The sequence below is a fragment of the Bactrocera oleae genome, chromosome 2, assembly GCF_042242935.1.
Source record: "Bactrocera oleae isolate idBacOlea1 chromosome 2, idBacOlea1, whole genome shotgun sequence".
NCBI lineage: Eukaryota > Metazoa > Arthropoda > Insecta > Diptera > Tephritidae > Bactrocera > Bactrocera oleae.
In genome coordinates, this window is record NC_091536.1 from 12,198,294 (window position 1) to 12,225,226 (window position 26,933).

The window sequence follows — 26,933 nt, forward strand, 5'->3', positions numbered from 1 at the left end:
AAAAATACGGAAGGTCATGTGCAATTAATGGTTTCAATTTCTAGGTACAACACCACTAGTAACAAACTACAACAAATGCTTAACCAAGCTCCTGTTTCTACGAGTTGATGTTATACGACCCATGCGCGAACTTCATATATGGTGTTAAACTACCTCCGAATCGCTGATAATCGCAAACGGCCTTGCAGTGAAATTATAGCACAAAGCAGTCTTGGAAAAGCTCGGCCTAAAAGCGCACATCAAGGTTTATCCAACATCATATAATCACAAATATAATTAAACGCCACACACCAACACCAAAAAAACATTTCGCCGCCAGATAGCAACATCAGCAGCTTTGCTGTTGCTTCAGTCATTTTTATTGCCTAAGCTCGATGGCGTAAAAGCTGACTGTTACTGAAAATCTCGCTGATAACAGCTAAATGCTAAGTACATTTGTTGCTTTTACTGGCTTCTTCTACTGCCTTTTGCTTTTATTGCGAATTACTTAAGACGCAACAAATATGCGTACACAAACAAACATACACATATCGTACATGTATATATTGAGAAATGGCAAAAAACTCCACTTGATTTGCTTCCACTCCCAGTGCCACACAAGATGTACATATGTAAATGTAAACACCACTACTATCATGCATAAAACCGTGTGTGCAGCAACAACAAAAAAAAAACAATAAGCGCTGTACTGCCACAGTTTATGTTGATCATCAAAATATATTTCATGACATTTTTTTTTTTATTTGTATACCCTGAACAGGGTATATTATGGTTGCCACTAAGTTTATAACAGCCAGAAGGAAATGTCGGATACCCTATTAAATATATACTAGGGTCGCCAGTGGTCGAAATTCGACCAATAGAAAATACAATTTATTAACAATGTTAATGGTATTTAAATTTTATTAAAGAATTTGAACAAAGGTGAACAAAATCTAAACAAAGTTGTAGAAAACAATTTACAAAAATAAATTTAAAAAAAAATTAATATTTATATATTTCCTTCTCGTGCAAAACCATTTGTTCTGTTTATGGTTTTGGCTTAATTTTTCCTCGAATGAACAATCGAATCAAATCGGCCAATTAGTATAAAATATTGATAATTTGTTTGTAAGGAAATACCGATGAAGTCTCGAACTACAAGTAATGCTCCATTTTGTAATATTTACAACAAAGAAATTATTCTATACTCACCAATAATAAAGGAAGCAATGTTATATCGTCAAAACACACGAAGAAGTTGTTGTTGTTGATTTTGTCGATCAACCAACTACATAAATTGAACTTGGAAAGAAATTTTCAAAAAATTAACTATCATACAATACACTTAAAATTTACCAAAAAATTTCCCTTCAATGTGTTTTTTTTTTCAAAACAATACTTGAAATTTAATAAGCGTTAAAAATGTAATTGTAACAGAGCTCAGTGTTGCAACACGTTAAGTCCAAACACAATTAAAAGTGGAAAAAATTCGCAACCACAAATCCGGCGTAAACGATATGCAATTATCCGATATATGTATTTGCAACTTATACAGAACAGCGACAAAATGTACTTCTGTATACGACTGTGTTAAGTTAAGAGAAATAAGATCGACCAATGAAAACGCGCCATCGTGCTTGCAGTTGTTGTAGTCGCTAAATTTGCAAAACTCCTGTGTTACCGTTGACTTACAATAACGTTCATCTTCTTTCTAAGTCAAAAAGGGAACCTAAACACTTTTTTTTAGCGTAATTATATATATGTAGATATATAAATGATCAGCATGGCGAGCTGAGTCAATTTAAGCATGTTCGTTTGTCGGTATATATGCGAATTAGTCCCTTAGTTTTTTAAATATCAATCTGAAATATTTGCACACGCCCTTTTCGCCCAAGAAGCTGCTCGTTTGCCGGAACCGCTATAGCATATAGCTGCCATACAAACTGGACGATCAAATATATCCGCTTATATGGAAAACTTTTTTATTTGACGAGATATCTTTACGAAATTTGGCATGGATCAAAAGATACTAAGAAATTGTTCAGATCAGGTTACCGTGACATATAGACTATAGGCCATATAAGCTGAACGATTGAAATCAAGTTACTGTATGGAAACTTTTTTATTTGTGAAGGATATTATAGCTTCAATGCAACCAAAGTTATTATTTTTTCTTGTTTTTTTTGTTCTTATTTTTGCATTAGTATAGACAGAAAAATAACACGGCAGAGTTGTGGTAATGGCAGTGATTTGCATTGTTAGCACTTGTCAGCCGCTGACAAGTGTCAGCTGTTGCCATTGTGGTTCTAGTCGCTGATTTGCGCTTCTCTTCCGTCCATCTTCTTCGTTTACCGTATATAAATATACGCACAGTGTGTTTATTTAGAATTCAATTCATAGATAAATTGCAGTTTCATTAATTTTCATTAGGCAGTGATCTATTGAAGAGTTGATAACAAACTTTCTTCACGAGTTGGTTGATGAAAATAATTCCATGTCAAACATATGCACTTGTGTGTGTTAGTGGGCGAATGCACGTGCACGTTTGCTTGCATCTTCTCTGCTGGCATAAGCTTGTTTTATGCAAAAATATCGCACACCTTTCGGTTGCATAATAAATTAGATTAAATTGATTGCGAAAGCGTGTAGAAGGGGCAAGTTGCTTTGCATAAAAATCGAGTATTTTGTACATTTGTATATAGTATTAGTGTCACAGGCTTACGTTCAGCTTCTTCGGCAATTTATTGTTCGTATGAGCGTGCTTTACTATTACGCAATGTGGTTTGAAATTAAAAATACGGAAAAAACTTAAAAAGTTGTAAATATAATCAGAGGTCACATATTGATAACTGGTGGAATAACTCAAGTAAATACCTGAAAAAGAAGCCTCCCTTTTGTTCTGCTACCACAGGCTACTACCGTATTTAATACTTTCTGTGGTAGAAAAAATAGTCCGCAATTATATAGTCCTCTGATCAGCATAGCTATTATTTTTTCACTGTTTAGCACAGGTTACGATTTTTGCACCCCGAACAAGGTATATTAAGTTTGCCACGAAGTATGTAACACCCAGAAGGAAACGCGGATATCCTATAAAATACATATATAGATATGTATATAATTGATCAGCATGACGAGCTGAGCAGATTTAGCCAAGTCTGTCTGTCCGTCTGTCTGTACATACGCCAACTTGTACTTCAGTCTTTGAGATATCGATCTGAAATTTTGCACACGTCCTTTTTTCTCCAAGAAGCTACTCATTTGTCGAAATCGCCGATATTTTTCGTGAGAACCTGAAGAGATGTCTTATCGGATTTATTCACTGTCCAAGCAGATGTTTCCATGTTTGTAAAATTCTTTAGCATCCTAGCTGATGTCAACTAGTGCTACTTTGGACCTCTTTGGATGTTAGTAAGAGCAAAAGATTTTGCGAAAGATGTAGTTATGTATTATGAACACTATAACTTATATCACTCTGGGTATAATATGTTAACATCGTATGTAGAAATTTTTTGAATGTCGAGCTGTACAAACATGTCTCTCCAAATTGATCCAAAAGAACTAAAACAGGTGAAGGCTCTTATTAAAGGGGGGTAGTGGGAGTGCCAACAAATAAGATGAGAAATAAAATATGATTATCACTCGAACATACGCAAATGGCCGAGTCTAAGCATTCTTTCGTTGAGGTTATACACACACATACACACACCACTTTCTATTTGTACTATTTATTCTATTATTATTTATTTGCATTTTTGAATGCAAAACAATATAAAATAGAGATATTTATCGATATATAATATGTATTTTAAATATATAATATGTATTATACTGTTTACATAAAAACAGTCAAAATATTGATTTTAAATATTTGGTGAAAAGTCATTCGGCCACTATGCATACATATATATACCATGTAGGCCCTATGTGTGTGTGTAAGCTGTACGCAAAAATTTAGTAGTTGACAATGCGAGCTTGTTGTAGTGCTCTGCATTGCTTTTTGGTGCTCATAACCAATAAGCGGCTTTCACTAAAAGCTCTTGAGTTGACCATTAGCCTTTTAGAATTACAAATCACTAAATTGTTGTTGGTTTCACAATGCACACCACAACATGATCTGCTTAAGCATAAAGCTATTGGCTTATTGGAAATCTCTCTTTAAGAGATTGTTGATTCTTCTCATGTCCGTTTGGGTTTGTTATTCCTAAGAAAATCTTAACTGGTAAGTTTTTAATCATCATATGAATCAGGTTCAAAGTTAAATGTGGGGTAATGAAATTTAAAGATGCATGTGAGCTGAAGTAATCTCTAATTAAATATATTCATATTTCCCTTCATCATCCTTTCAAACTCCTCGCCGTCAATCTAACCAGAGCTCTACAAAGTTATAATAACTAAACTAAAAATAACAAGAAAATTCGTCCGCAGTCTCGCGATATCAAGTCACTTTGCGTAAGACGGTTTAAGTTAGTATTCGCAATCTCTTTAAAGGAGCTTATATATAACTCTATTAAATGGTGTGCATAATTTAAAAGCGATGATTTCGGCTTGGAAGACAAAGAACGTCGTGGACGGCTAAAAAGTTTGAAGCGATAAACTGGATGCATTGCGCGATGCAGATTGTTGCCAAACACAAGAAGACTTCACTGAAATTTTGTGAGTCATTCAAGCAGCCTTTTCCAAACGTTTAGATACATTCAAAAGCATGACAATTGGCTGTCAACTGAATTGCAGTCAAGAGACTTTGAAAGATGATTTTGTATGTCAGAAATGCTGCTTGAACGCTACGAAAAATCGTTTTTGCATCGGATTATGATTGGTGATGAGAAATGGATTCATTACGACAACTCTAAACATAAAAATTCACAGGCGATACCTGTTCAACGAGTCCAATCAACGGCACAGCCAAATATCCCTGACGCTAAGGTAATGCTCTGTACTTGGTGGAATCAGAAAGATGTGCTGTATTATAAACTTCTAAATTATAAATAAATAAAATGAGCGATTATAAATAAATAAAAACGAAAAAAAAAACGTTAAAATTTTGAAAAATAACACCGCACGCATGGACATAGTTATAGACCCATATATGTACATTTGTACAAGTATAATCGAATAACACCGTTACTTAACCTCATTTTCCTACAAATTATTGTGGAAATCATAAAAACTCTTGACAACCAAATATAAAACACGATGACCCTAATTATGTAACTAACCGCACGCTAAGTAAAAAAATACATATACATATATACTAAGTAATGTCCGTGTTTAAATGCTTCCTAACATTAATCAAGAATAGAAAACATTTTTCGCGGCCGAAATTTCGAAACATTGACCCTAATTACTCTCTGCTGTGCTCAATATATTGCTAAAAAAAGTTGAAAAAAACTAATTTATTATTGACAATATTGGTATTTAATTTAATCGCGTGCAGAAATGTGGAATACACACATACATACTCATGTAAATTTATAATAAATGATTTTCAATACAGAAGTATAATGTTTATTCATAATTTTTAACGCTGTACTACAATAGTAATTTCAAGCCGAAAGAACAAATACACATATTAATACGTATGTAAGTGAATTAGATAATATATGTATGTATATGTATTAAAAAAATTAATTTTAAATTAAAAAAAAACGGAACTCTTCATCATATCTGAATGCATTTTTAAATTTCCGAATAATCATAGTTGGCAACGCAAGAAATTGTTGATTAACCGGCAGCACATAGTACAGCTACAAACCCACTATTTGTAAGATAGCCGAAAATCATAAAATGTATGGTGGTGTCTACGCTACTATAAGTTTATATTCAATACAACCAAAACACATTAGACTTTATTAAAGCAGTTGTTAGGGGAAAACAGATATTCAGAATAATGGTAAGTAATGATTTTGTAACTATTGTGTAAGGATATTGACTTGCATAGTTACTAGTAGTTACTGACAATAGTAGTAAAGATAACAACCATATTATATTTTTGAGAGTTGGCAGCCCTGCGTTATGAAGTAAATTTTTTGACAGCAAGAAAATAAATGACAGTTGTCCGTGCCCGTGGTCGTGAATTTGCGATTTTTTTGTGGTGCATTTGATATATTTTATTTCTGACACAATTCTCCTTTGTCTGTCGCTCTGCGGTGTTTATAGAGTATTTGGAGTTTCCTGCGTAAAGCTTTTGTCCGATAGATGAATAAGACGAGCGCATAATCAAGCGAAAAAATTCAGTAATTCAAGCTAACATTGTGTGTGAAAATGTCGAACTCAAGCGTTGGCGATAAAATTGTAAGTTTTGTTTTTATACGTTTGTGATTTCTGGTTTGTTTCGTAAATGTTTTGTTTTCTTATTGTGTTGATCTGCATAGTATTGCATTGTTTTGAAATAAAAGGATACTTTGGCCAAAGATACGCTGTAGCCGGTAAGCAGTTATAGCTGCTGTGCGCACATACATATTTATGTATATGTATAAATTATCAAAATTAGATAAAGTGAAGGAAACATTTCCCAATTTGAAATAGTTGAAATAAAATCGAATATTTCTCATATATGTACGTGTAAATCATTTACTATTTTTGTATGTCTGCTTTAAATGCTATTTGCAGCCGGTTAATGCCGGCAAAAATCAAAAAAGTCAATAGAAAAAAGCCGGCACAACACGAATTCATCCTCAACAGCATTCATACAGCTGTAAAACACAAACAACATCAATAAAGTTATCACAGATAATAATATGTATGTACACAAGTCGTCACAGTGGTAAAGTAATGGCCGGCAGACTGACGGGCAACCAGGTAGCATCTTCGAAAAATAAGAAGGCAATAAACAAAAGTATTAACTATATATTCGCATACATAAGTGTGGAAAATCAGTGTTAAAATTTGGCAAACTGTTGTGTTGAACCTATTTGGATACACGAAGCGTAGCTATACGCTTGCTTCACTCACCCACCCACCCACTATTGCTCACTTGCACCTACACAATATACGCAATATAATATATGCATATAAAGGAAAGAGAAAATTTCGGTAAAAATAACGCGCGTCTTTGAACTTGCAAGCAATTAATGGCAAATGACACTGTGTCACAAGTTTAATGAAATTTTCTAAAATAACATTTAAACCTATCTATAAATGCAATTTATATGTAATAAGTATTTCGAGTACGATTTTCAAAACACTAAGCGCTATAAAAAAAGGGTCAACCTTTTTATTTATTTTTTCTAAAAACAATTTAAACTCTGCAGTAAATTCCAACTCCCGAACACGTTAAAAGCTAAATTAAAAAATTGTACCAATTCAGGTGATTAGGAGATCTTAACAAGAAAAAACGTTAACTTTAATTGTGTCGAAGCTATAATACCATTCACAGGTAAATTTTTTATAGCCTAAGGTCTTTGTGTAGTATATGCTATAGTTGTTTGGATAAGCAGCTTCTTGGAGACAAAAGACAAAGGTAAAATTTCAAAACGATATCTCAAAAACTATGCGACTATTTCGCGTATACACAATAGAACAGACTGACATAGCTTAAACTACTCAGCTTCTTACGCCGATCATTTATACATATATGTACATGTTACAAACATCTTAATATACCTTATTCAGGGTATAAAACTACAAAAAACCAATTGTGTTATTTTGTTATAAGTTCCTTATATTTAGCCAAATGCGCAGCACACCACATAAAATGCATTCAGTGTGCAGCAGCCGTTAGCAATATCAACAAGTGCCATTGCAATAAAAAATCGTCTATTTTAAAAGTACCAGTAAGGTACTTCTACGCGCGACAAACTCCCCATAATTGGCCTACCTAAAAGTATGCATAAATTAAGTTTGTAAAAGAGTTAAAAAAATTCCAAAAAAAAAGAAAAAAATATTTGAAATCGTTTAAAAATGTCGATAATCGAATTGGAATCATTATTGTATCGCAAACGGAATGTGGTATATGCTTTTGTGCGCCATAAGCTAATGCTGCTCTGTAAACAGTCGGTAAGAAAACAAATGGAAATAAAGAATCTGCAAATACTCCATAACGATGACGTTTCCTTTATAATACAATCCTTTAGTACCCACGTGTCGCACAGTTTATTCGGAAATGGCCAATTACAAAGTCGCTAAAATGAACTTGAATATTTGGCATGCATTCTAAATTTATTTAGTAGACAAAGAAGACAGACAGATTAGAAAACCAAAAACAAAAAAATAAAAATAAAATAAAGAAAAACATAAAATCAAAATACAAATGAAACTACTAAAGAGTAAAGCAAACTTCTCTACATACCTACATAAAAATATGCAACTTATTAATTGAAAAATAATATGTATAATAAATTATCGCAAATTTTGATTAAACACATTTTCTTCTTCCTTCCTCCAGTTGATACGCGTGCAGTCCGCTGAAGGCATAAAACGTATCGAGATTTCGCCGAAAGCTAACTTAAAGGAGCTCTTCGAAATGGTGCATCACAATCTCAAAGTTGACGGCTTCGGACTCTTCAAGGAGCGCAATTTTCTTACAGAGGTAGGCTTTTCAAATCTAATTAGTCTGTTTGCGTACTAATTGAAGATTTTATGAACATTGCAGTTGCATTCTAGTCAGTCGCAGAAAATTGGCAACTGTCTTAAACATGGTGACATGCTGTTTCTAAAGAAAATAGCTGGTGGATCGATTCGTGTAAGTTGCTAATTCAGATATTTATGGCATATTTAAATTGTAAGACAATAGCACTAGTTTTAATGGAGAGCGCCTTTACCCTAATGTTCGATTAATGATAACCACTCTTCCGATAAGCGTCTTATCCCACAAGTACATATGCCTATCTCTTAATACTAATACATAGAGTCGTATATACACTCATCGATATTTACATAAAAGTCAATTATTTTATCGACATTTTTATCCATCCACCAGCGTACTAGCACCACAGCCATTGATGATTTTGAGACTTCGAGCGTTAATTTAACGGCAGCAAGCAGCACGAAATTATTTCAGCCATCTACCGCCGTCATGGAAGATGAAGTGGATCAAACGTTAGCCAAAATAGATGGCTTAATAGAACGTCCACGTGATGCCAAACTGTAAGTTGAAATTTTAACACATATTCAAAAAAAAAAAAGAAGTAAATTTTTCATAATTAAATTATTTATTCTCTTCACGCTAGCTGTCGTCACAATGCCAATGGTCGTTGTGTGCATTGCTCACCACTTGAACCGTACGATGATAACTATCTGAAGGAGCAAAAGATCAAACATTTGTCTTTCCATTCATATATACGCAAACAAAAGTCGGGCATTGATCGTGGCAAGTATGTCGCTTTCGATGATATCAATTGCCGCATAAAGCCAGGCTGTCGTGAGCATCCTCCATGGCCCAAGGGTATCTGTTCCAAATGTCAGCCATCGGCTGTAACGCTAAATCGTCAAATTTATCGACATGTTGATAATATAATGTTCGAGAATCCAACAATAATTGAGCGTTTTCTCGACTATTGGCGTACAACAGCTCATCAGAGAATGGGTTACCTATATGGTACCTATGAGGTACATGCCGATGTGCCACTTGGTATACGTGCAACTGTGGCGGCCATTTACGAGCCGCCACAGGAATCGACACGTGACTCGATTCGATTGTTGGACGACGAAGCAGCTGCTGAGGTGGATGAGTTGGCGCAGGCTTTGGGTTTAAAGAAAGTGAGAAACATCGTCTTTCTTATTACCAATTATGTGCTTGAATTACAATGTTTTTCCTTCATTTTGTTTTGTATACTTTGAACAGGTTGGTTGGATTTTCACTGATCTCATTACCGATGATCCAGCTGTTGGTAGTGTCAAGCACTTACGTGGCATTGAGACGCATTTCCTCACTGCGCAGGAGTGCATCACCGCGGGTGAACTGCAAAATCGCCACCCGAATGCATGCAAATATGGCTCTAGTGGTTACTTTGGCTCGAAATTCGTTACAGTGTGTGTAACAGGTAAGCGTATTATATTCGAAATTAATTAAAATGCTTAATTATTGTGATATTTTGTTTCAGGCGATAGCAGCAAGCAAGTGCATACAGAGGGATATGCTGTATCAGCTCAATGCATGGCTTTGGTGCGTGACAATTGCTTAATACCCACCAAAGATGCACCCGAATTGGGTTATGTACGTGAATCAACAGATAAACAATATGTTCCAGACGTGTATTATAAGGTGAGTCAAATATTTCTTGGTATTCTACTATAATAAAATCTTTATGAAAAGCTATAAAGAAAATAGCTTAAAACATAAAAAATATATGCTTTCCCACATCATTTTCTCTACATCTATAATAATTACGAATTGCTTCAGAAGCTGTCAGAGACCCTATAAAAAACTATGTGAATGATCAGCACGATGAGCAAAATCGATTTAGCCATGCCCCTTTGTGTGTATATATGCGAACTAGTCCCTGAGTTATTGAGGTATCGATCTAAACTTAGCACACGTCTTTTTCTCCGTAAGAAGCTGCTTATTTATCATAACCAATATCCGACCACTATAGCATATAGATGACATACAAACTCTACGATCAAATACATGTTCTTATATGGAAACTTCTTTTCTCTTCTTCTTCTTTTTTATTTGACGATATATCTTCACGAAATTACAGAACTTTGTTTAAGAAAACGGTACAGTCTACGAAGAAATTGCTTAGATTGAACAATTATAGCATATAGCTGCCATACAAACTGACCGATCAAAATCAAAACAAAGACTTTTTATGCTATAAGAAATGCACCTGTGAAGGGTCTCCTTAAATACACTGATGCGATTCGATTATACGTACCACATATGAAAGACACGATCAACTACAAACAGGCACAAATTATTATAAATATATTCCTGTAAAATATGTTGAGTGAAGTAAACGCTATTCACAGCACTTGAGCCTCTTCCTCCGTTACTTCCGTTCGAAGAATATTATCGTACCAAGGTAACCGCCATTCATCACATCACTATTAATCATATAGTCATATAGCTCAATCCTAGGTTATATTTCCAGTCCATAATTCGTGAGCTGAATCTCCAAGGACGGACTCATCTTCAGTTGTCATGGTATTAAGACAATTGTGGTTAAAGATTTTTGCAAACGTTTTCGAAAGGCGACTTAGTTCTTAAATTTCCCACTCAGTCAATTGTTGCCAAGGCTGATCCTACATTTTTTCATATCTTACAGTTAATCTCGCTTTCGAATATTTCGTTGTAAATAATAACCGAACTGGAACAATCCTGTAAACATTTTAGTTTGATACTAAAAAATCATACTTGAGTTCTCAACAAAAAGTGCTTTTTGGAACGACAATCATTACGTTTATCAACTACTTGTAAAGCAAGCAACACTTCCCAATTTGTTATTTTCGAAAAATTGAAAACAAAGTGTGCAGAGAAGCTCGATATTGGGTTAAGAACGTTCCAATTTTCAATTTCATACATTCTTTAATACTCTGTAGTCTCCATCTCAACAATATTGTCGAGTTCAGTGTTTTGTTCACATTACGTTTGAAGTTACTGATTCAAGTGTATTTCAAAGTTTCCATTATATCTTCTGTTTGCAAATATTTTTCGATAAATTTCGAATACAGATTATTTCCCGCATATCTTTTAATTATTAGCTTTGTTATTTCAATTTTCTTTCGTCCGATAATTTTTGGTTGTGTATCATTTTACTTAAATTTTCGATATTTTTCCGATTAGTCGCTTATTTATCGATACTACGTATACGATCAGATAAATCCATTTTTTGCGAAAAATGGTTTTTTTCGATACATAAATAATTTTCCGTTATATCGATTATATTTGGATAGTTCGATTTTGTTTTCGATGATTCGATTAATTTTTCGATAACTCGTATATTTCGATGAATTCATTCGTTCGGTAGCTCGAAAATTCGATTAATTTTGATAATTCCTACATGTTTCGTTAACTTGTGCTCCCGATTATTTTTGATAACTCTAATGTTTCCCAATAATTCGATTATTTTTCCAATACTTGGTTTTTTTCTATTATTTTCCCCATAGTTTGATTATTTTTGCTAATCCGATTATTTTGCGATAGGTCGAGTGTTTCCTGATAAATCGATTTATTTATCGGTAACTTTTCAATAGCTCGAGTCTTTCCTGATAAATCGATTAATAGCAGATAATTCGTTTATTATTCGAAAATGCATCGGTATAGTGGGTTTATTCTTAAATTGAGATAAATATATATAAATTCATTTCTCTCAATTTGTTGTCAGATTTGTTGTGCGTTAATTTTTCGATTTAAAAAGATTGATTTATTGACTCAATTTAGGAGGATTTTGAAAATTTCGTCACTCAAGTTTCCCCACCCATTAAAAGACGTTTCGCTTCCTGCCCATTTATTCATAAACATTTAATAACATATTCCTTTTCATACAATTTCATTTAGTTTTTTTTTCGATATTTATTATTAATAATATATTTTATATTTTGCTGCATGCTCACATTAACTTATCAGCGTTTAACATCCAACAATAATTTCTGTTCATTATCATATGTAATACATTAACGCATTTTTATACTTAATGTGGAACTCAATTTACGTTTTCCCCATGAGCTAAAGAATAAATAATTTTTAAAACTAATCATTTTATATTTAAGTACACACATTTCTTAATTATTCTTGTGAATCTAAATCATAAATGAAGTAAGAGGAATGTACAGAATGAACTTTTGAACTTTTGAACTTTATTCGCAGTCTGTTATGAATTTCGAAAAACAAAAAAGACTACCAATGATACTTTAAAGATTACATTTTTTTCGTAATATAATAATAATTTACGTAATTAAATATAGCTAAATCAAGTACAATATTTTCGATTATGATTTTCTTTTCGTATTTTATGTTTTTGTTTAAAGTATTCAGTAATGTCTTTATTTTATTTTTTATTTTCTATTTTGCATTACACTTATTTTTTTTTTTTTTTTTTGGCTTTGTTTTTTTTTTAAGATTTTATTCACTTTGTACCAAAATATCTGCGCTCTGGGATTGTCCATTTCATAATGTTCTAATCCACTTTTGGGTTTGCTTAAATTCAATATGAATTTCTTTTTGAAATCACGAATTTCCTGCCACACTCTGTATCCTAAACTTTCCATTCATTCAAATGCTGTTTTACTCATAAATATGTTTATTAAATTTCACAATGCTAACATTGAATATAATAGACATTTAAATACAATTAACACTGCTTTATGCTTTACATTGGATAATTGGATATGCCTTTTTTGTAATTATATTATTTTTGACATAATTAGTATTCTTTAACAATTACTTTTCAATAGAGTTTTTGGAAAACATTTAAAGCATTTCCAGTTCGGAGTGGCAAAGTAGGCATTGAAATTATTAATATATATATTTTTTTTAAAAGCGTAAGATAATTTAACAAAATGTTTCAAACTACTCGTAAATATATATTAAAAGTTATATCAAAGCACTTTTTCTACCAAACCGACGTAATAATTTGTACATATATTTTTCATTTTCTGGTATTTTTCAACAAAAATATTCATATATCGGCGCTGTTTGTTGAAAATTTTAGTTTTGTACTTAACTTCATAACATTAAACTTAAAAAAAAATATTTAAAGCTTATAGCTTAGATCTTGTTTATATATTTAAATATGTTTTTTTTTTTTTTTTTTGGAAAGAACGTTGTCACTTAAAGAGTTAATGGGTGGGCTGAATTTAGTCACAAAAATACCGCTTTTTGCTTGTTTAATTACTTTATATTAGTATGTATTCCGCTTTCGAGTGCTAGATTTTAGTATAACCGTAGGTAATAAATCTAAGTCGTTGAAGAAAAACTATAATGGTTTATACCTGTAAGTTTTCGAGTGGAAAATTTGTAAATATTATTTATACATTTTTATGGCGGCTTTGGTGGTACTTGATTACATGTTCTGTTTGATTTTCTTTTCATTAGATTTGTGTACACTTGATAACCCTCAAAAAACACACTTTCTCTCTCTCTCTCTCTCTGATGCTGCCTATGTGGACTGTTGCTGTTTTTTTTTTAATAATATTTAATATTTATTTAGCACTCAATTTAATTGAGAAATTCGTTAATTGTTATTACTTTGAAGTGTTGTTGCTTTTCAATACTAGAACAATCGATATTTTTAAATGGTTCACACAGAAAAAAGTTCGCAAAATTCAACTGAGAACACTATTATTAATTGAGTCAATTAGCATTTTTACTCTATACGCTTTATTGTATAAAATCTGCTAACTGACCAAATACAGGACTATCTGAAACGTTTATGAAATGCTCCCTCTACTTTGGCAGGTCACGTTTATGTATTTAATTAAGATTTTAATTTTATCCAAATTAGCGCTCACTAAATACCATACATAGCATACTTTGTAAAATTTTTTATTAAACCTTCTAACCTTCGATTATTATAGCTGTCTTCAATTCGTTATTTCGCTGCTCGCTTCTGCTCTCTTGTCAATAAAATTACATGTAAAAGCAACAACAAAGTTATTAAGTTGAATTCGTACAAAAGAGTATGCGGACACCTGATTAAGTGGTATAGCCACATCTTCAAGTTTATAATATTTTAGTTGAGTTTTACTATTGTTACAAATTATTGTCATTGTATTTTTAAAACATAAGACTTCAAATCAATAATATTAATTTGTAGAAAACAAAAATAGAGGGTTACAGCAACATATTTTTAACGCGAAAAAAGCAATTACTCCACTAAGCAAGAATCATAACACTATTGCGCATGCGTCAGAAGACGTGTTAGCGTAGGGTTTGAGCATCTGCTAGAATTTGTTCGATTAGCTAGAGAGTAACGCTTGACGAATCGAAGACAGCATATATTAAGTTGGGTTATGCTAACCTATTTTGTATTGACAGGAAATATAAACTTTCAGGCGCTCTGAGTCTATGTACGCTCGCAACATTTTAAAATAACTAAATTTAGTCATCACTCTTGGTAAAATGGTTTTTCAAAGTAGCAAATGCCCTACTCAATAAGAAGTATTCAACCGCATTTTCGTCTGGCAAGTATTGTGTTTGAATTTCTATTAATTCACCACTACCACAATCTTAGTTGAAAATCTATTTATGTAACTTCGTCGATAAATCGATAAAACCGTACCGTTTTAACCCAATTTTTAACGATTAATAAAACCACCAGTTTTTACGCTACCTTTGCGTTCTCCAAAGCAATCCTCGGCTCCTTTCTACTCATAAAAATTATCGATAAAAATCATTTCTACTGTCCGGACCTATTTAACCGCGCGCAACCAGCATAACGCTACTATCGAATACTCGTTTGTTGAAATATATATCATTTGAATAGAGACTTCCTAGCTATTCTTTACGAGAATAAGTAAAATTATTTGTGGGAGCGCACTTTTAGCGATTCTAACAATTTTTGAGGAAATTTCGCTGGCCTTTCATGGCAGTTTTGCCGTTATGACGAAACTCGTGAACACATTTTATGTTTGCAAATTGTTTTATTACACTACTCGTTTGACTGAACACAATTTTGTAAAATTTTATTGTTAAAATTCTGCTGCAACATTGCGTTTTCGAGAGAGCGAACAAATTAACACATTAGAGGTATTCACAGTGCGTCATTTATGTTTGCTATGTGAAGATTAACGTTGCTTAATTTTTGCTAAATAACAGCTTTCGGTTTGGGTTGCACTTACGTATTTATTTTATGGCTTTTATTTGGTTTCCCTATGAAAGTGTTGGCAGCTTTTATGCAATAATTATTTTTAAAGTTATTTGCATTGCCCTATGAATACCCCCATTGGCAAATTGTGTATTTTGAACGTTTTTATTATCCTCCATTGCGCTCAACACACGTTTGTGACATTTTTGTACGCTAATAATAAGCTTTCTCCTTACTTAAGTTTTTTGTGGCCCTCCTTTTATTTGTTTTTTTTTGTTTTTTAGTTTCAAAAGGTTGTTGTACGGTTAAACGCATAAAGCTTTTATAAACATGTCAATTTACTGTATTCCGCGCTGCCATATTTCGGGTCGATTTTTCGCTTGTGTTTTTTTGTTGTATATTTGTGTGTATGTATGTATGTATGTGGTTTTCATGAATATGCATGTGTTAGTTCAACAAAATCGAATGTTAAACAATCTATATATGTGTACGTTTATATGTATGTGTGTATATCGCGCATAGCTTAAGTAGTAAGTCTTTATAAGTGTATAACGTACTACATAATACATATTTATTTGATAAAGTTATTTCTTTTGGTTTTTCTAATTTTTGTAGTGCTTCGTCTGTAGCGTCGTTGTGCTACATACATATGTATAAATATCGAATTTTTCATATTTTCAATTTGTAGAATCTTTAAAATACGCAAAGAAATATAATTTAATTCGAAAATGTAAAATTTATGTTTTAAGTTATAAATTTGTTTTTTATATAAATAGTAATACGTAACAATTTTAATATATAGACGTAGACTTTTTAAATACTCTTTATATTTTTATTTTTCCTTCGAACGAAATTTATTTTTAAACTTTTTTGTATTATATACATACACATATTATTTGGTATAACTTTTCAGTTGTTATTTATCTATATCGTTTTTTTTTTTGCTAAACAATTTTTTTTTCGTATTTTACTGCATACATACATAAATAAATAAATAGCGCTCTTCTTTGGTTTGTTCATCTTAAATTTTTATAAAGTGAAAATTGCACAGCGGACATATCCATGCTGTTTTATCCGCATGTTGATATCATATGTTCTGCTAGAACTCATAGCACATTTTCAGTTCTGGAAACACGAATGTTATATCATTAAAAAATGTTTAGAAATGAAAAATTCTTGCGTACGTCACCCATCGAGGTTTTTTGAACTCATTGGCTGAGTCAGCCAGTGATACGATTGATAAATTGAAGAAAGTACGCTGTGAACTTAGTTATAGTTTTCAATATATTAGGAGAAGATACATATATTAGTTAAGTAGTTAGGAGTTAGAGATGGAAACATTCGCCTACTTTTAAGGCGTCACATTATCGAGTTAGTATCGAAATGTTAGAGTACAGTGATGACAAATGCATTACTGTAGATGGAGATTATGTTGAGCAATAACTCTCATTTTCTCCCAAAACACGTACTTTCATTGCTAGTCGAAATACTTTTTAACATAACTGATCTTGAACCTGAGTAACTAAAAGCTACTTTAGTACAATCATTATAATGTGTGGACGCTAATTCCGGCGTATCGCGCCTTAATACCCTTTTTATACCTAGGGGATATTAAGTTTGATACAATGTTTGTAATACCCAAAGGCAACGTCTCAGACCCTATAAATTCTATATATGTATATTCATTCGTCCACCCGTCCTGCTGTATATACGTGCACTGGTCCTTCAGTTTTTGAGATATCCTTCTGAAATTTTGTTCACGTTCTTTTTATCCCAAGAAGCGGCTCATTTGTCGGAACCGAACGATCAGAATTAAGTTCTTGTATGAAAAACTTTTTTATATGTGAAGATATCTTCACGAAATTTGGCATGAATTATTGTCTAAAGCAGCGCTACAACATTTAGAGAAATTTTTCAGATCTGATCATTATATCACATAGCTGCCATACAAACTGAACGATCGGAATTAGGTGCTTGTATGGAAAACTTTTTCAGTTAACGAGATATCTTCACCAAATTTGGCAATCCGACGAAATTTTTCAGATCGGACAACTATATAGCATATTTTGCCATTTTAAAATTAGAATAAAGCTGTTTTTATACCCTTTTATGCTATACAAAATACAGCTGTGAACTGTATTAAAGCATTGGTGCAGTTGAAGTTAACGTTTTTTCTTGTTTACTTTTAGTTATACGAGAAGCTCCTGAATACTTGTTGTTGATATATTGAAGGTCTTGGCGAAAAGTTTTTTCTTTAATCGAGCTAGTTTCAACTCTAATCTACCTTCTTGATTCGTTTTCTTAACGACTGATTGTCTTTAAATATAATATGTCATATTTATTCTTGATGCTTCTATATTATTTGCTTTGAGATTAATCACTCTTATAACAAAATTGAGCAAACTTCATTTTAACTATATGTCAGTTTCTGAAATATCAGTCGTACGACTAAGTAGAAATTTTTTTGAATTTTTCTTATATTACATTTTTAAGTTGCTAAAATGAAACAGTTATGTTAAATATGAAAAATTGCTTGTTGGGCCCATTTTGCTCATATCCAATGTCAAATAATTTAAATTCCAAGTTCAAGATTGTTTTATGTTATGACATCACATAAAACACTCTTGAACTTGCCTTAAGTCGCTCTCAAGTTCTGCATGTGCTCATAGACTGTCAAATTGCCAAGTTGAATCGAGTAACAACAGTTATTTTTGCGAAAAAAAAAATCACACGAATTATTAGTTGAACAGCAATTTTTGCGCAGTTTTAAATCGAATTTTTAAGCAAGTCTTGAAATGTTTGCTAAAAATGCATTCATGTTATGTATGCATGCAGATATTTTCACATTTATTTCTTTTTTTGTTAAATTCGTAAATATGTATGTATGCATATGTATGTATAATATATATTTTTTAAAGCAACGTTTACATTTAATATTTTTTAATTGTTTAATTTTTTGTTAATTTTTTGTTCCTATTGACTTCTTTAAATAGTTACATAAACAGACACATATATTTAAAACATCGAATTTAAAACATCGCTAGGCTTTATATTATATATACATATATATTTTTTAGTATTTTTATATATACGCATTTCTTATTTTTCTTTTTCTTCATATGTGTGTTTATGTATATTTATATATTATTTCTATTTTTCGCTTCTTCAATTTATATATTAGTAATTTTCTAAGGATCTGTTTGTTTGTAGCCAAGTTTATGCTAGTAAGTATGTAGATGCGATACTTGTAAATTCAAAGTATTTCCAAATTGTCTTTCACTGCTCTTAAAGCTAAAACATCGATTAATTATTATTTCTTATTTATTATAATATTTTCACAAAACACATTTATATGCTTGTGTATGTTTATTCTTTGTGACCGTTGTGTATTATGCGCATCTCAATGCCTAAAAAATATATATGCACTTTTTAGTTTAACACCATATAATTGTTTGAAAATTTTGACGTTGCCACAATTTCGCGTTTTCTTTCAATTATTACACATCGCTTGTCATATGCTATCAAACAAAAAAATTCTCAACATGCTAAAGACACTTTAAGGTGCTGCGCTGCACTGTGTTGGCTTAAAGTTCTCATTTCTTGCGAAATTTTGCTTTTGGTTAAATTTTTTTTGTAATTTTATTATTTAATTGGTTTGATTTGGCTAAATTTTGAGTTTCGCAATCACACGCTTAGTTGGTTTAAGTTTACCACTCTTTTTGTTACTACTTCTATGCCTGTATCTATGTGTTACAACTATTTGTGTTTGCATGTATATATGTATTTATGTATGTATATTTGCTTTATGAACTTTGTGTTTGTATTTGCTTCTATTATTTTGTTTTTTTATTTTATTTATCATAGTTTTGTTTATTGATTTTGAGGTTCCTAAACCGAAGGTACTTGTGTATGCATTCCCATTTGTCATTTGTAGACGCGTTTGTTTGTTTGCTTGTATGTACTATACCATATATATACCTATAGTATATATGTGAATATACTGTATCCATTATTTAGGTATTTTTTTGAAAGCTAAAATCGTATTTTAACGGCTTTTACTTATGTCGTCACATTTTTTTCGTCACTAACATTTTGGCGCTGAGTTCTTGCTTCAGCACTTGGCTTTCAACATTTCACTTTTGCAAAAATATTTCTCTCTTACAAGCTAATGCATATATACTATGCATATGTACATATGTATGTATGTTATTCGTATTTTAGGCTTGTTTTTCGCTTTTGCTTTTGTTGCTACTTTAATGCTACATAATGATAAAAAGTATGGAACGGCATTGTTATTTATTGTTTTCTCAAACGGAAGTTAAAGTTATTAGCGACTTATCATTTTTCTAACCTATGCGTTTACATGCGTATATATGTATGTATATGCATGTATGTTTATCTACTTAAGTTAAAACTTGTTTGGTTTTTATTGTACATGTAAAGCGTGTTGCCATGTTTTTCCTTTTTTATGCCTATTAAATTTCTGTACTCAGGCGCTTATGTGCTTTTGCGAAACGTTTACAATGTTCCGCGTTTATTTAAATTTTTGAAATTTTACTTGAAGTGAACAATACAGCAACTCATTTAATAAATTTGGCTAGATATGCCTTTTCAAAGAAAATAATTTTCGCAATCAACTTTGGCACATGTAATAATAATATGAAACGAGTCATCGAATTCGCAAAAATAATCACCTCACAGCATCACTCATCTTTCTGAATGACAAATCCGAGTTTTACTTTAAGAAGATATTGTCCGTAAAATGTCAAACGGCTATAATAATTAAAAATTGTCGACACGCCAACAATTTAAAAAAAGTTGAATTTTTCCCAAAATAAAAGTCTGCAAAGGACTGGTAGATATTCGTATGTAGAGCTATATGCAGAACAACGAAAGTTCGGATCATTTGTCTCCGATAAATCGAAAATTTGAGAAAAAACGCGTTAGATAGAGATAAACTAAACTGCTAAACCATAAAAGACTGTGACTCAAAAACTATTTCAGCTACCGATTTAACATTTTAGTATGTTATTTTCAAAGGTAAAACTCATCGAAATGAACATCTGGTCCAAGCAAACAGAACATATACGCATATTTTTCTGACTAAGAAAAGCAAGAGCATTTAGAAGAATGTTCTATAGATGTTATAGAATTAAATAATATAATAAAAAAATCGATTTCTTGAGCTCGTTAAACTCATGTAACGTCTTAAACTAGAGCTCACACAGAGCCAACATCTTCAATACTCTAGAGCACTAGTCGGCAAACTTACACATTTAAACGATTTATATTTTATCATTTCTAATTCTGATTGTGAGTTAAAAAAATAAATTTAAAATTTTTACCATTAAATTAAAATTTTTTTCTATCAAATGAAATAGTGAACAATAAAAATTTTATTTATTAATTTTTAATCCCAAACGTGTTGAAATAAAAATTAAAAATCTAATCCTAATCCCTAGATCGGAATTAAAAAATTTTAAATTTCGAATTAAAAATTAGATTTTCTATAAGTTGTTGAAAATTTAATTTTTAGTCCAAAATTTATGAATTAAAAATTCGAACCCTGGGCATAACCTCACCTTTCTCCAGTTGATAGTAAATGTAAAATGTAAATTGTTTAACAATCTATTTGCTAAAAATTTTGATCCATCAAATGTACTTTTCAAAAAAATTAAAACGAGTTATCTATCTCCTCGATTTATGGCAAAAAAATATGTAGAATTAAGCGAGCAATGCTGCATTTAGTAAAATTTTGTATTTAAATAGGTTAGGTTGTACTGGCCGACTATGACACTATCCATAGACCTACTGGTCCTTTGTAATGCCAGATGGAGTTTCAGTTTAATTTGAGCTGAAGTATTCGTCATATAGGACGTCAACGCGCTTTACGGACTTGAAAAGCGACTTGAACTACGAAGCTTTTAGACATTTAAGACGAGTTCTAGATAATGCTAGAAAGAGACATAGAAACTGTTGTACAATATTTAAATAGAAGAAAGTATAAATAAGTTTTTGAAAATATTTTCACCAACTTATCATTTCCACCAACCTTTCACAAATGCGCATAAGCACCTTTTTCGATTTCACACGATTTTTGTCACCTTATGGCTAAGTAAAAAACAAATCGGCTACTACATATGAAAACAATTATATGCTCCCTAAATACATAGAGTTAATAAATAGCATTTGTATTTGATTTAATTGAATTTTTAGCTTTTTTACTTATTTGAAACGACGTATAGTAAAATTATGCAATTAATTAGTTAATTGTCTTAAGATGTAATCACACAACATTTAAAGCGTAATTTTTCTTTGCTGTTTATACATTCTTTTCCATTTATTAATATTTTTTTTTATTCTTTGTTTATTTTTATGTTTTCGTTTTGTGTTTTTTACGCTTTTGCTTTTTGCTAAGTCAAATCGTTACGAATACATACATACAATTTTTACTTGTAAGCTTTTGTTGTAATTGTCTATAATTTCCACTATTCTCTTGATATCTACTTCATTTCAAGTCGTTTAAATAAATAATTCAATTAATAATAATTTCGTTTGATAAATACATATTTTAAGTTCACACACTTTTCTGTGTATTAAAAATTACTTGTGTAAATTTCGAAAGTAATTCAATCTAAGCGCATATAATTTAAGTTTTCTCGCTTCTCTAATTTTAAACGTTCAATTTGTTGCTTTACTTCATTAAGGGAATATCAATTATATATTCGTGAATAGTTTAAGTTATTTCTGTTCTTCTAGCGAAGTTCTTAGTACGTGTCGCAAGGTGTTTAACTCTCTCTTTTGTTAACTCAAATTCTTTGTAATTATGGATATGTCAATAGATTATGCATCAGTTGTAATTAAAATACGTTTTTAATGTACGAAATCTGCATTTTAACGCACGAGTTCATATATGAATACTGCTTAAAATGCCAAAGAGTTTGTTTTCTTAATAAATATAAAACAAAAAATACCAAAGAGAAAAAAAATGGGTTAAAAAAACTTAAGTGCTTAAATGTGCCGTAATTGTAATAAGTTTTCTAAAAAGCCTTGAAATTCGTTCATATTTTATTGGCAGCTAATTTCGTTGATTAAATTTTTGAGCATTTAAGAGGAAAAGAATTAGATACAAATAATAATTCCACATTTAATTAAGTACATTTAGAAACCTATCATATACATTTATAGTACTGCTCCTTTGCAGCGTTTAAGTTTAAGTTAAGTTTATTTTTACGTGTTTGCTTTTAAAAATGCTTCATCTATAATCATGCCATAACTTTATAAAAAGATTATCGCTCGCAGTTCTGAGTCAATTGTATTCTCTGTTTCATTCCAAGTTGTACATTTTTTATAGTAGGTATTTTAACTTATATACATACTACTAATTTCTAACCAACGTTTCGAGTTAAGATTAAAATTACAAAAAACAAAAAAGAAAAAATAATATAATAAAAAAAATGTTCTTTGCTGTAATTAACCGTCTACAGCCCATACTTATTTCGATTTAATGAGTTAAAAAATATTTTAAATTGTGTTCAAAAACACACAGCAGAAAAATTTTAAATTTTCAAAACCCAACGCAAATTAGTGTACTTAAATTCAATGATGCGGCGACATTTTTAATAGTCTCTGAAATTTTCTTCGTTGTAGTCTATTGTCAGTAAAATCATTTGCGCCGGAAAGAACGGCTGACAGTGTTGTCTTTCTTATTTATAACAATATTTGGTTAAATTGCTCGAAAATTGAGCCAAAGTTATAAAGGGTTTGGATCAAGTCACACGAAGTCCGTTAAATAACTCTATATTTCACTTTGGCCTAAAAGTTAAAGTTTTTATGAGTTTCTTAAGGCCCAATTCTAATCGAAACTCTTATGACGTGTGTAAACTATCGGTTAAGTATCCGGTTATATATCTAATAGCGCTATCAGCGATTTCTGTTAAAGTTTCTATGAGTTTTTTAAGGACCAATTGACAATTATTAACGAAACTTTTGTGTACGTGTGATTGTTCGTCTCTCTTTTCAACTGTCCATTTTTTCAACTGTTTGACCACAAATTTAATAATTAAAAACAAAAAAATTGAAAATTAATTAAATATTTTTGATAATTAGCGCAAAATATTCTAGTGAAATTTTATATTAGCATTTACCTTAAAATCGTAGGAAAATGTTGGACAGATTCCAAAAAAATTTACAATATTTAAAATTAAATTACTTGTGAATGAGTAAAATGAGTTTGTTGTTATTAAAAATTATCAATAATCCATTACTGAAAATCTATTGTATTTTATCTTGGTGGCCAACGGCATACATTTTCAACGCTTTAATTCACTTCGTAAATGTTTGCAAACCATTTAACATTATTTTTATTTATCGCAACGATAATTTTAATTAATCGCGATTTTTTTTATAAGAAATAAAGTTATTATAATAGTTTTTTTGAAGTCGGGAAAATTATTGCTGCTGTGAGTTTTATGTAAATTAAACAATATAGAACATCAAATAATTTAAAATTAGTTTTGTAAAATTTGTGTTCGATTATTTTCGATAACTATAACGATAGACGTTTTAGTCCTAACGGGGGTGTTTATGTGTATATATGTATTTATAGGTATGCATGTTTAGTGTAGTTATGTTTTTGTTGTATGTCTTGTATTCTTTTTGTATTGTTTGTATGTTTGTTTATTATATTTTCACCAAATGCTAAAATTTTGTATTTCGTAAAATTATGATTTTCAAAATCGCTGGGAGTTTCTTTTTTTTTTATTTATTCATAAACGTGTGCATCGAATCTAAATTGTTTATACTTTTTTCTACTTGTTTTTTGTAGGTACATAGTTTGTTTGTTTTGTTTCATATCCTACTTTTTTCGTAAAAGTTGTTAGCACAAAAAACCGTAGTGTACAAAAATTAATTAGATAGTAAAGTTAGAATATAGTTTAAGTATGAAATCTCGTATAGTCAAAATGTTGAAGGGGATTCTTTGATCAGGCTTCTTTTACACATTGGTTTTGCTCTACATATATAATTTGTTTTGTTTTGGTTTATAGTACTTCGACATTTTTTTTCTTTCTTCGCTAGACTTTTAATATAACGTTTTGAAGACAGGTACACTTGTAGCGCTTTAAAACACAAATGTTTTAGACAAATGTATTTATCAATATCAATATGAAACATTGTTTGTGTTTTCTTTGTTCTTTTTTTTTTAATTTTGTTACATTTAAGTAAATATATACCCTTTAACTATTTTTTTGGTATATTTGTCAGTATGCTTTTGTTGCTAAAGTTCTGCATTGTTTTGCATGCTCTCTAAACGTAATCGTGGAATTAATCGTGTAATACTGGATAGTTTACTATAATATTCTTGAATATTTAATTTCACATTTAATAATTTTTTATTTTTATTTTTTTGCGTTTCATTCTTTTAATTTTTGGACATTTAAGTTTAACCTTTAATATGTGTATATGTATGTTTTTGATTATGCTTAACATATATTTATATTTATATACTGCGATATATCATATGTTCTTGTATGTTTGTTTGTATTTGTTTTTAATATTAATACTTCAAAGCTACACATCGAGATAATCTATATACATACGTATAGGTATTCATATTTATATATATGTATATATATTTATTTCTGTATATATGTAAACAACTACATAGTTCTTCGTATATATTTTCACATTTATGTTTTATTGCGTTGTTGGCTCAATTTATATATACTTGTATTAATATTCTTCATTTCCGGTTCCGTTAACCGTTTTACATGCAACCTATAAGTATATGTATTTATGTAGCTAAGTTTTCGTGGATTCTCCGTAAATTTAAACTATTCATCGTTAAGTTTTGTTCGTTATTTTGTTTTTGTTTTTCTTTTTGCTTTGGTTTTTGCTTTGTCGCTCTACAAAAGTGCTAAAATGACGCTTACTACTCCATGAGTAGAAATTCCCTAGACGTTTACACTTTGTTCTTTGTTTGCTGTATGTCACGGTATTAAATTAATTAGTCAATTTATATCGTCTAATTACCACAAAGTGTTTGTTAAATATTTAGTGAAAATTTTTCGCTATACATTTTTTTATTTGTGCAATACTGTTTCAACGAATGCCTTAGAAAAGAAAAGTACAGCAACAATTTTCGAGTTAAAAATTGTGTGTGTTTGTTTTCTAGCCATCAATAACGGCATTTTACAGTTTTTAACATTCTGTTAAGCGGACGTTTAACACTAGCTTAAATTGTACACACACACACATACGATTAATTTGGACTTTTGCCTTTTGCCTTTTCACTATTCAATATTTTACTGAAGCCTTATAATATTTATTGGTTTTGTTTCGTTTTCGAGCTTTTTGTGACGAAAGGAATGCGGTGTTTGAAATGTAGCTTTCGATTTTTAATTCATTTGTTTTTATATATTCATAGACAAATTATACTCGATTATATGTATATTCAGGTGGATATAGTGACTATAAAATTAATTGTTAAACCTCCAACGATTTCAGAAAAAATTATAAATTATAAATTATTTTTAAAAATTGCAAAAATATAGAATTTTATTAATCTAATTAAATAAGGAAACAAGGGTTTGGCTTGGCGTAAATTTGTTCGATCAAACACTCAATTCAAAATCATCGGTTATAGTTCTTCACCAGCACCTAATCATCGCTATTAACATATACTAACTCAATTATTATATTATTCTAACTCAATTAAATCTCAGCTTTCGATATTTGCCATAGTAAATTCATGCAACAATACTTGTATATTGAATAAATTGAAAAAATTATGGTTTTAAATTGGTCACTGCTTCAATAGAATAATTTAGAAACAATCAAACATTAATTGCGCAATTAAGTCTTCTTGGTTTCTCAAATTAACATTTTAACGCTCAATTAACCTTTTATTTGGTAGAAAGTGCGAAATTTATAAGTTAATGTGAAAGTTTGGCTGTTTAGTGATGAAACTTAATTGTTCAATTAAAGAATCTATTATATCAAATTGAGCTCAATTAACATTTTATTTGGCAAAGTGTGTTATTTGGTGAGTCAATGTAACATTTTGCGATCAATGTTTATTGAATATTTAATGATAAAACTTAAATGTTTTATTAAGATACCTTAAACGAATTTAGCTCAATTACTATGGCAATAAATTAAACTAATTATGTTTTTAATTAAGTTACTGTTTAAAAAAATTACAGACTTTACTTTTTTAATATCTGAGTCAATTGATTATTGAGTGATGCGATTTTAGAACTA

At 30.7% G+C, this 26,933-nt stretch overlaps 1 protein-coding gene across 3 annotated transcripts in view; it reads left to right on the plus strand.

Moving 5' to 3' along the window:
- The first annotated feature begins 6,020 nt into the window (after window positions 1-6,020).
- Npl4 (nuclear protein localization 4) overlaps window positions 6,021-26,933 on the plus strand; it is an 82,254-nt gene continuing 61,341 nt past the window's right edge. Inside the window, exons 1-7 of one of the 3 annotated variants that reach the window (XM_036375944.2) lie at window positions 6,021-6,276; window positions 8,369-8,512; window positions 8,576-8,665; window positions 8,903-9,069; window positions 9,153-9,681; window positions 9,767-9,965; window positions 10,026-10,186. In XM_036375944.2, coding sequence (XP_036231837.2) covers window positions 6,247-6,276; window positions 8,369-8,512; window positions 8,576-8,665; window positions 8,903-9,069; window positions 9,153-9,681; window positions 9,767-9,965; window positions 10,026-10,186 — 1,320 coding nt within the window. In that variant the 5' untranslated portion in view covers window positions 6,021-6,246. The other 2 variants (XM_070109328.1, XM_036375943.2) reach the window with 2 other exon arrangements.